This window comes from Dendrobates tinctorius, unplaced genomic scaffold (genome assembly GCF_039654945.1).
Source record: "Dendrobates tinctorius isolate UK_male_01 unplaced genomic scaffold, ASM3965494v1 ptg000245l, whole genome shotgun sequence".
NCBI lineage: Eukaryota > Metazoa > Chordata > Amphibia > Anura > Dendrobatidae > Dendrobates > Dendrobates tinctorius.
The window spans coordinates 7,269,082-7,281,426 of NW_027361912.1; the positions used below are offsets into that span (position 1 = coordinate 7,269,082).

At 42.6% G+C, this 12,345-nt stretch overlaps 1 protein-coding gene across 1 annotated transcript in view; it reads left to right on the plus strand.

Annotated features, from left to right (window-relative positions):
• The window catches only part of LOC141060798 (zinc metalloproteinase-disintegrin-like protein H3), a 187,038-nt gene that overhangs the window by 97,500 nt on the left and 77,193 nt on the right, over nucleotides 1–12,345 (plus strand). Inside the window, exon 7 of the mRNA XM_073557153.1 lies at nucleotides 9,176–9,238. Within this exon, the coding sequence (XP_073413254.1) occupies nucleotides 9,176–9,238 (63 nt within the window). The remainder of the gene's footprint in view (nucleotides 1–9,175; nucleotides 9,239–12,345) is intronic.

Sequence of the window (12,345 nt, forward strand, 5' to 3'; positions counted from 1 at the left end):
TCGTTTTTAAGAAATCTCAATATGGAAGAGGCCAGGAGCCATTTGGTGAGCTGCATTTCTTGCTACATGTTCACAGACTTACCAGTGGAAAAGCCAAACTTCACATGCCACAAATGCAAGCTTGTGTCCCTGTTGGAGGAAAAGTTGCAAAATCTCGAAGAGAGGTTAGCTACGTTGAAGATCATTAAGGAAGGTGAAGAGTTCTTGGACAGAGCAGAATTATCTCTTCATGTTACAGAAAGAGAAGAAATTCGAAGTGCACCTGAAGAAACAGAATAATGGAGACATGTGACCCAGAGAAGCAGGAGGATCAGGAGGCAGTCAGCACCAATACTGCTCAGGAACCAGTACCAGGCTCTCACGCAGGAGAACAATGAAGAAATACATCAGGATCAGACTTTGCCAACAAACAGCAACCTTGTACGCCTTCAGAGTCCTCCTGGAAGGAGAAAGAAAAATGTTGTGAAGAAGAAACGGAGAGTGGTGGTCATGGGGGATTCCCTGTTGAGAGGAACAGAGGCCGCTATCTGCAGACCGGATATAACTTCAAGAGAAATGTGCTGTCTTCCAGGTGCAAAAATTAAAGATGTGTCTGACAGGATATCAGGACTCTTCAGACCTACAGATGACTACCCATTACTGCTACTACATGTGGGGACAAATGACACTGCAAGAAACGACCTGGAAACCATCTGCAGAGACTTTGAAGACTTAGGCAAGAAAGTGAAAGAACTGGGAGCACAGGTGGTCTTCTCTTCCATCCTCCCAGTGGATGGCCATGGAACAAGGAGGTGGAATAAGATTCTGCAGGTGAACAACTGGCTACTTCGATGGTGCCGTCAGCAACGATTTGGATTTCTGGATCACGGAGTGAATTACTTATACGATGGACTACTTGCTAGAGATGGGGTGCACCTTACGAAAACTGGAAAGCATGTATTTGGAAGTCGCCTTGCTACACTTGTAAGGAGAGCTTTAAACTAGAACAACATGGGAAGGGAAGCAAAAGACCAGAAAAAGCAAAACACCTGACAAATGCTATTGAGAACTCTGCTATTAGAAGTGGAAAGGAAGAACAAAGACAAAAGAATCTAATTCATAAAAATATTGGAGAAAGAGAAACCAATCACAAACTAAAATGTTTCTATACTAATGCACAAAGCATGGGCAACAAACAAGGAGAATTGGAACTACTAACACAGGAAAAGAAATATGATGTCATTGGAACCACTGAAACTTGGTGGGACGATACACATGATTGGAATACAAGACTAGAAGGATACAACTTATTTGCAAGAAACAGACTTGATAAACGAGGAGGAGGTGTCGCATTGTATGTTAGAAACACGTATATCTGCACAGAGATTGAAGCTTCAGAGACTGGGAGTTCTGTGGAAACTGTTTGGGTAAGAATACAAGGACAGAACAATGGAAAGGACACCATTGTAGGCATTTACTACAGGCCGCCTGTGCAAGCTGAAGATATGGATGAACTCTTTATGCATCAAATGGCCAAGTTCTCCAAAAAATATGACATAGTTGTCATGGGAGATTTCAACTATCCAGACATTTGTTGGGAATCTCTCTCAGGCAAAACTAACAGGTCAAGGAAATTCTTATCCTCTCTTGCTGACAACTTTATATTCCAAAAGGTAGGGGAGAAAACAAGGGGATCTGCTACCTTGGATCTAATCCTTATAAACAGGGAGGAAATGGTTGAGGAGGTAAAAGTGGCTGGGACCCTAGGAGGTAGCGACCATGCTATTTTAGAATTTTGGATAACTAGAGGCGGAAGACCTGTGAAGACTCAGACGTCAAGGTTAGATTTCAGAAAGGCAGATTTTAAGGGATTCAGAAAGAGAATTGGAGGGATCCAATGGCTGGATATCCTTAAAGACAAAAATGTCAAGGAAGGATGGGAAATCTTGAAGAATGAAATTCTCAAAGCACAGTTGTTAACAATTCTGAAAAGAGGGAAGAATAGGAAGCATTTAAGGAAACCAGGATGGATGAACACAGAACTTAAGCACATGCTAAAAAGGAAGAAAAAAATGTTTATAAAATGGAAAGAGGGAGGCATATCTAAAGAAGAATATAATATAATGCTGTCTGCAGAACCTGCAGGGCACAAATCAGATTATCTAAAGCTGAAAATGAATTGAGGCTTGCAAGAGATGTCAAAAGCAATAATAAAGGATTTTGGGGATATGTCAAAAGTAAAAGAAAAGTCAAAGATGCTATAGGATTTTTACAGGATGAAAATAATGAAATGGTAAGACAGGATGTTAAGAAGGCTGAACTTTTAAATTTCTATTTTGCATCTGTTTTCTCTCAGAAAGGAAATGTAACATCAAGTGTTATTCACTGTCCTATTAAGGGAATAGAAGAATCCAGGATATCTATAAACAGAAAGATAGTGAGGAAACACTTAGCTAACCTAAATGAATTCAAGTCTCCAGGTCCAGATGAATTACACCCCAGAGTACTGAAGGAGATAGCAGAAGAAATTTTTGAACCCCTCTCCATAATCTTTGAAAATTCTTGGAGAACAGGAGAAGTGCCAGAAGACTGGAGAAGAGCAAATGTTGTTCCTATCTTCAAAAAGGGGAAGAAGGTGGACCCAGGCAACTATAGGCCAGTGAGTCTGACTTCTATACCAGGAAAGATCTTTGAACAAATTATTAAACAACATGTATGTCAATACCTGGATAAGTATGAAGTGATTAAACAGAGTCAGCATGGGTTTGTAACTAATAAGTCATGTCAGACTAACTTAATTTCCTTCTATGACGGTATCACTGATTGGGTGGATCAAGGAAATGCTGTAGATATAGTATATCTTGACTTCAGTAAAGCATTTGACAAAGTCTCTCATACAATCCTTATTGAAAAAATGACTAAGTATGGAATGGACAAGGCAACTGTTAGGTGGATTCATAACTGGCTTAGTGATCGGACCCAAAGAGTGGTCGTAAATGGCTGCACATCCAGTTGGAAGAATGTCTCAAGTGGGGTACCACAGGGCTCTGTCCTGGGCCCTGTATTGTTCAACATCTTTATCAACGATTTAGATGAAGGAATTGAGGGTAAACTGATTAAATTTGCTGATGACACAAAGCTAGGAGGGATAGCTAATACTAGAGAAGAGAGAGAGAGGATTCAAAAAGATTTAAATAAACTGGAGAAGTGGGCAGCAACTAACAGAATGGTTTTTAACAGGGAGAAATGCAAAGTACTACATCTGGGCAATAAAAATGAAAAAAGCATATACAGAATGGGAGGAATAGGGCTAAGTGACAGCACATGTGAAAAAGACTTGGGTATACTAATAGATCACAGACTGAATATGAGTCAACAGTGTGATGCAGCAGCAAAAAAGGCAAATGCAATTCTAGGATGTATTAACAGAAGCATACAGTCTAGATCACGTGAAGTCATTATTTCCCTCTACTCCTCTTTGGTGAGACCTCATCTGGAATATTGGGTCCAGTTTTGGCACCACATTTTAGAAAAGACATCAACAAACTGGAGCAAGTTCAGAAAAAAGCGACCAGAATGGTGACCGGTCTGCAAACCCTGTCTTATGAGGAAAGGTTGCAGGATTTGGGAATGTTTAGTTTGCAAAAGAGAAGACTGAGAGGAGACTTAATAGCTGTCTACAAATATCTAAAGGGCTGTCACATTGCAGAAGGATCAACTTTATTCTCATTTGCACAAGGAAAGACTAGAAGCAATGGGATGAAACTGAAGGGGAGGAGACACAGATTAGATATTAGAAAAAACTTTTTGACAGTTAGAATAATCAATGAGTGGTACAAGCTGCCACGAGAAGTGGTGAGTTCTCCTTCAATGGAAGTCTTCAAACAGAGGCTGGACAGACATCTGACTGGGATGATTTAGCGAATCCTGCTTTGAGCAGGGGGTTGGACCAGATGGCCCAGGAGGTCCCTTCCAACTCTATGATTCTGATTCTATGATTCTATGATTCTAGCCACACGCTTGTGCCAAAGCAAAGATCCCAGCTGAGCTATCTATTCCCACAACATCAAAGGTCTTAAAGGGGAGGAGGCAATAAAGGGGTGTTCTATCCCAATCTCCTAGAGGTACATCACACAACAGTCATGAGCCGGAAGCTGCAAATGCTGCTGAAGCACGGCAAGGATGGCAGAAGCTATAGCTGACTCTCTAAAATTAACACACAGGCGGCGTACTTTCACAAGCAGCTCTGGCAGCTCCTGGTAGCTTTTGAGAAACCGATGAATAATGAGGTTAAGCACATGGGCCAAGCTTGGTACGTGTGTGAGCTTGCCTTACCTCAGAGCCGCCACCAAGTTCTGGCCATTGTCACACACGACCATGCCTGACTGTAGGTTCAGCGGTGTCAGCTACAGATCTGCCTGCTCTTTCAGAGCTGTACACAACTGTTCAGCATTGTGCGGTTTGTCACCTAAGCATATTAGCTTCAGCACAGCCTGTTGCTGCTTGGCTGAAGCAGTGCTGCAGTGCTTCCAGCTTGTGACTGATGTGGTCATTTCAGAGATGGAGGCTGAAGAGGAGGAGGAAATGCAGGAGCTGTAGACTGTGGAGGCAACCCTGATTGACGTAGGGCCCGCAATCCTCGGTGTCGGGAGGACGTGTTCCATCCCAAGGTCCGACTGCGTCACGGCTTCCACTGTGTTAACCCAGTGTGCCGTTAGCGAGATGTACCGTCCCTGCCCACAAACACTTGTCCACGTGTCCATGCTTAGGTGGACTTTCCCAGTAACAGCATAGTTGAGGGCACAGCTAATGTTTGGGACACGTGCTTGTGTAATGCGGGGCCAGCACACTGGGAGAAATAGTGGCGCTGGGGACTGTGTACCAGGGGACGGCAGCCGCCATCGGGTTGCAGAAAGCTTCCGTCTCCACGAGCCAAAAAGCAACATTTCGAGCGCACGCACAATAGTGGAAGAACCAGTGGTGTCACCCGCAGACACTGTTCCTGGACCCTGGGGTTCGGCCCACAAAGTCGGGTGCTTTGCTGTCATGTGCCTGATCATGCTGGTGGTGGTCAGGTTGGTAGTTTTGCTACCCTTGCTGATGCGGGCATGGCAGGTGGTGCAAATGGCCTGTTTGTGGTTATCAGCAAAGTCTTTAAAAAACAACTAGACTTGGGAAGACCTAACAGTTGTACTGCCAACTTCCGTTGTGTTGGTGTTACGGGGAACGGTTGCCCGCCTTTTGTCTGCGGCCACTACAATGCTTCTTCCTGAATGTTGGGGTGCTATGCCTCCCTCCCCCTGTGTGCTGCTGTCCTCCTGCCAAGTTGGGTCAGTTACTATATCATCCACCACCTTGTCTTCCCCTGGTCCTCCTCCTGACTTTCTGGCAATTATGTCTCATCATCGTCCACCTCTTGTGACACGTTTCCACAGTCCCCTCCGTGTGACTGTGGCTTCTCAAATATTTGGGCATGGCTACATGCGATCTCCTCTTGCCCTGCTTCAAGTGGATCAGGCAAGAGACCCGAATCTATAAATGGAAAAGTGAACAGCTCTTCGGAATGTCTAAGTGTGGGATCAGTTGTCTCTGGGCAATCGGCATGGTGGGAGGAAGGAGGATCAGGTTGAGGAAAATGCGGTCCAGACTCAAGGGCACTCAGAGTTGACCATGTGGAAGACAGTGTGGGGTGGCGGTAAACTGACTGGAAGCATTATCCGCTATCCAACCAACAACCTTTTGACACTGCTCTGGGTTCAATAGTGGTGTGTTGCTGCTGTCCCCTAGTAATTGGGACAGGAAGGATCCGGCGGGAAGATGTGGGTGTTTGTTGTGGCTCAATTTCAGCTTGCCCACGGCCTCGGCCTCTGTATGCACCATCACGTCCAGTTCCCCATCCCTGCCACTCGCCTTGCCCATTTGAAATGGAGTACAATATTTTCCACATTCACTACAAATGACTGAATTTAGAGTGAACGTATATGTGATCAGTGTGCAGGAAAACCACAATTTAAAATATCTGTCCTGTAAGTAACAATTTTTTTTTCCAGCAAACAGGTGTCAACAACAAGGCTAAGACACAGCGAAAAAAATGCAATGGAAGCCTGAAATTACACAATTTTAAGCACAATGATACAATGCAATGGAGGCCTGAAATGGCACAATTTGGAGCACACTGATATGTGATCCATGTGACGGAGATACCCCACTTTAAAATATCTGCCCTCTATTTCTTTTTTTGGCAGCAAACTGGTGTCTATAACTAGGTTAAAACTCAGCAAAAAAAATGCAATGGAGGCCTGAAAAGACACAATTTTGACCACACTGATATACAATCCGTGTGGTGCAGAAAACCCAGTGTAAAATATCTGCCCTGTAGGTAACTACTTTTTTCAGCAAACTGGTGTCAATTACTTTAAAAAAAGAGAAGAGCCAGCACTGCCAGTGGTCAGAACGCATAACATGAGGTGCATATGCACATATCTTACTGCATTCAAAATGAGACATTTAGCAAAATATTGATCAATATATTGAGCCACCCCGCCACGCCAAGGCAATCTCATATGGGGGGTCCTACTCTACATTTTTATTTATTCACTGTGCCATTGCGGCCTCCTAAATGTTTTAAAAGCAAGACCATATCAAATGCAATCCATACCTGAAGCATATCTGCATCACTCCCGTGCAGCCAGATGGAGCAGGTGCAGATGAAGGCCAACCAGGTCTGAACACAGACATCTCAGGTTTGACCTCCACACACTGCCTGACCAGCAAACACAGATGAAGGGCAATGCAGGCTCAGACATGGATGCAAAAATAAATAAAGCCTGGGGCAGGGCGGGGCTGCCGTGAGTGTGCACAGCAGCCTAGATCAATCACAATAAACACAGAAAAGATGGCGAACATGACCCAGCGTGCACGGCAACAGTGGTGGTCAGCCACAAAACCAATTTGCAATAAAAAAAGAGAAGAGCCAGCACTGCCAGTGGTCAGAACGCATAACATGAGGTGCATATGCACATATCTTACTGCATTCAAAATAAGACATTTAGCAAAATATTGATCAATATATTGAGCCACCCCGCCACGCCAAGGCAATCTCATATGGGGGGTCCTACTCTACATTTTTATTTATTCACTGTGCCATTGCGGCCTCCTAAATGTTTTAAAAGCAAGACCATATCAAATGCAATGCATACCTGAAGCATATCTGCATCACTCCGGTGCAGCCAGATGGAGCAGGTGCAGATGAAGGCCAACCAGGTCTGAACACAGACATCTCAGGTTTGACCTCCACACACTGCCCAACCAGCAAACACAGACATCCATGTCTGAGCCTGCATTGCCCTTCATCTGTGTTTGCTGGTCAGGCAGTGTGTGGAGGTCAAACCTGAGATGTCTGTGTTCAGACCTGGTTGGCCTTCATCTGCACCTGCTCCATCTGGCTGCACGGGAGTGATGCAGATATGCTTCAGGTATGGATTGCATTTGATATGGTCTTGCTTTTAAAACATTTAGGAGGCCACAATGGCACAGTGAATAAATAAAAATGTAGAGTAGGACCCCCCATATGAGATTGCCTTGGCATGGCGGGGTGGCTCAATATATTGATCAATATTTTGCTAAATGTCTCATTTTGAATGCAGTAAGATATGTGCATATGCACCTCATGTTATGCGTTCTGACCACTGGCAGTGCTGGCTCTTCTCTTTTTTTATTGCAAATTGGTGTCAATTACTTGTATAAGACACTCCAGCAAGATTTTACAGTAGCCCAGAAATGGCAGAATTTTATGCGCGCTCAGAAGCGATCACTGTGACGGCCAAACCCCTATTTAAAATAGCTGGTCTGTAGGTAACTATTTTTTATCAGCAAACTGGTGTCAATAACTTACATAAGACACTCCAACAAAACTGTACAGTAGCTCAGAAATGGCAGAATTTTCTGCGCACACATATGTGATCGCTGTGATGGCCAAACCCTTTTTTAAAATATCTGGCCTGTAGGTAACTATTTATTTTATCAGCAAACTGGTGTCAATAACTTGTATAAGGCACTCCAACAAAACTGTACAGCAGCACAGAATTGGCAGAATTTTCTGTGCACTCAGATGTGATCGCTGCGAGATAGCTGGATTTTAACGCTGTACTAAGGAAAGGATCTGGCTGTATTCTACAGTGCCAACAAGAAAATGGAGCAAAAAATAATATTTGCTCTGGATTGTTTTTGAATAAAATGATCAGGATTAATATGCAAAAAAAATTATTCCTGCCCACTAATACCTGGGCTATGTATATACGGTAAATATCTGTAATAGGCAGCAGCAGACAGTAATTGAAAGGACCTCTTGCTGTATGCAATGAAGTATGCCACTTACACTGCCTTGCCTACCTAGCACTGATATCTATATATCACATACACTGCCTGCCTACCTAGCACTGACGTCTATATACCCACTTACACTGCCTTGCCTAACTAGCACTGATATCTATATATCACATACACTGCCTGCCTACCTAGCACTGATATCTATATACACCGTAATTTGTTGGTTTAGCTGGGTTTGTGTATTCAATATGGTATTACCCACAACTCTCTATACACTGACTGATTCCGGAGCTGACTGTGACGAGCAGGGCGGCGCCAGGTCTTATATAGAACTGATGACGTTGTGCGGGCAGCCAATCACTGTAATGCCACAACAAACATGGCTGTGGCATTACAGCGTGTGGCAGACAATCCCTGCATGTTGATTGGTGCTCTAAAGAGTACCAAACAAGCAGGGCGGGGACCCGAGCTCCCACTGAGCAACCCCGGGAATGCTCGCCAAGAATCCCGAGCAGTGAGATGCTCGGGTGACGACCGAACGCTTCTGAGCATGCTCGCTCATCACTAATTACCATAAGACAAACATGCATATGTGTCTTTTTATACAGTGTATGTAAACTTCTAGTTTCAACTGTATATATAGGGAATGATCACCCTCATGTAACCAATTGTAGGATTGAGTTCTTTGTGATTTTTTGAATATTATTAAACTATTATTAACAATAAAAGGAATAAAAAATTACCAATTCTATAATACACGAGAAATAAGATGAGGAAAAGCTTATGCCATAAGTTCTAAAAATCCCCTTGCATATTTCTGCTTGAAAGGCGTGTCTTTTAAAAGTCGCTTTCTGCTTTATTTTTCCAGAAAAAGAACTTTCTAAAATCTCAGAAATATGTCCAGCTTTGCATTGTGACAGATAAAAGCATAGTAAGTTTAATATGCAGTACCAGTACTGTGCATTTACTGGAGTAACAATAATATGGTATTCCCATGGCAGTAAGTTATCAGCTGTCCATAAAATATGTGTTAGTTTGCTGATCACTTGGGGTCCCACTGTTCTCCAAGTCTTAGGTGTCCTATTGGAATGGAATGATGGCTCCACTTGTGCTCCTCCACCCCACTCATTGTCTGTAGAACTGTAGGAGCACTAACAATGAAGAACAGCAATATAGAACTGGGGCATGTGAGCATCGGCCAAATATGAAAGTTCAAGTATGTCTCGATCACCATCAAAGAGTGATCACTGCCATTGCAATCCCAATTGTGACATTTGGCTGTGACAGTAGACAACATGAAAGAGGATAGAAGAAAAATCAATGCTGTAGTCATAGAAAAGACTTTTATGATTCCTATGAACAGCTGGTATCACCACCAAAACTATTTTTAATTGTATAAGCTTAGAGTTGTCCCTAGAAGGCAGGATCACCAGACAGAAACTGAAATATTTTGGACAAGTGATGAAGTCAAATTCATCAGAATGGTCTGTGATAAAGGGAATCGGGGGATATTAAAGGCTTTTTAGCTGGACAACATTAAGGAACATCAAGCAATTGAAAGTAGCTGTGAAAAACAGGGATACCTGCTAGGACTGACCTACAGAGTATTCAAGAGTTGGACACGACTGAATGGATACAATCATCATCAAGACTGTGGGACATAGTCAAGTACTTTGTTTGGCTGTTTCCGGAATCCCAAAGTCATAATTCCATTCTAATGGGGAAAGGGATTATCCAAGCAAAATAAAACTTTACCCACATAATGGGATATTTAGAAGATAATACAAAAGCAACAAAAAATTCCACTCACCCTTGATGAAAACCAGGTACGTTTCTGGTGCGAAGCCCAGAGTCTCCTTTGCCAGACATTGGCATTGCTTGTGAAGGAAGCGATTCCAGCTTCAATCCATAAAATCAAATTCTTTATTTCATGACTAAAATAGATATGGCAACACTAAAATATGCCTAAGCATGATTGGGGATAAGGGGTGCAGTGAGGTGAAACCAGACGCATTTCGAACCACTGCTGCTTTCTTAAACTCTGTCTGATGGGGTGAGAGCCAGAAAAGTGAAGCTGTAAAGTTGTTGTATGGTTTGAACAGTCAAATGATTGGTTAATTAATTAGCGTCTGTGAAGGTCTGGCTCTGATCCCATAAGAAGGCAGGCGATGCACCTGGGCAATTCGGAAACATAATCCTAGAAGTAAGTGAATATATACAGTGCAGCGTAAACACAATCTTTAATGACAGGAAAGAGAAAAAAACCCACAAAAAACAGAAAAAATATAAGAAAAAATATATAAATGTAAGCTACATAGCTTGTTAGTAGTGTAACATGACTTCACGCTTTAAATTTAACCCAGCGGGAACCCATGTATTAAGAAGATATATCCAAAAAGCTTCCCTCTTGCGTAATGCCCTTTCTCTGTCCCCGCCTTGTATACATTTAGGAATATGTTCTACAGCATAAACAATGTTTCATGGCAAATGTGAACATGCATTTATATCTTGCATGTATATAAACTCAGGCTTCAGCTCAATGTGTGTTTTTTTCTTGAATTGTTTGCATTTTGTGCAACTACGCCTGTGGCCTCCCCTCCTTGAGCAGGACATTACATTTAAAATGCTTCCCAAGGCTGAGGTGTCCACAATTTGGGACCTGGTTCGTTGTCTGCCCTTATTCATAAAGGACACTTCTGATGCATGGTAAGGTTTTTAATATTAGACAGTGTAGGACTGTCCCGAAGTAGGGTTATCGAGCCATTGGTGAACTGTGCAGGATGGTGCTGAATAGGGTCACCTTGCCATTAGGGAACAATGTAGGCCCGTCCTGAATAGGGTTAGCTTACCCTTCGTGAACAGTGTAGCACCGTTCTGAAAAGGGTCACCTTGATATTGGTGGACAGTGTAGGACCATTCTGGATAGGGTCACCTTGCCATTGGGGAATAGTGTAGGACCATCCTGAATAGGCTCACCTTGCTGTTGGTGAACAGAGTAGGACCATCCTGAATAGGGTCATTTTGCTGTTGGTGAACAGCGTAGGACTGTCCTGAATAGGGTCACCTTGCCATTGGTGAACATTGTAGGACTATCCTAAATAGGCTCACCTTGCCATTGGTAAACAGTGTAGAACCGTCCTGAATATGGTCACCTTGTCATTGGTGAACAGTGTAGGACTGTCCTGAATAGGACATATTTAGAAAACTTTTTCTAAATTCTGTTGGCTCCAAAACTTTTAAAATACTTTTTTTTCTAATTGCAACTCAGAATACACAGTTTAAATTATAGAACGCCGTGCTTGCAATCTCAAATTTGTTGGTTCTACCACCAGAAAACTGAAATCAAGGATACGTGAACATCTTTATGATGTTAACCAACATCTTCTTAATACATGGGTTCCCACAGGGTTAAATTTGAAACAGGAAACCATGTTACAGTACTAACAAGCTATCTAACTTACGTTTTTATATTTGTTCTCTTTTTTTGTGTGTGTTTTTTTAAATTATTGACTTTTTTGTAATTAAATATTGTTTTTACTCTGCACTGTATATATTCATTTACTTATAGGATTATGTTTCCCAATTGCTCAGGTGCATTGTCTGCCTTCTGACAGGCTCAGGGCCAGATTTTTACAGACACTAAATAATTAGCCAATGAATTGACTGTTCAAACAACAAACGTAAAGCTTCACAGTTCTGGCTTTCACACTAAATAATTAGCCAATGAATTGACTGTTCAAACAACAAACGTAAAGCTTCACAGTTCTGGCTTTCACCCCATCAGAGTTTAAGAATGCAGCAGTGGTTCGAAACGCGTCCGGTTTCACCTCGCTGCACCCCCAATCATGGCTATGCTTAGTCTTGCCATATCTATTTTAATCATGAAATAAAAGATTTCATTTTATAGATTAAAGCTGGACTCACTTCCTTCACAAGCAATATTTAGAAGATACCACACTCAGTCTACCGGCACCTATCAGGATCCAATAGAGGCCTCTCCAAGGTCTTCGTAGAAACAGGAAATGGTGAAGTCACTGT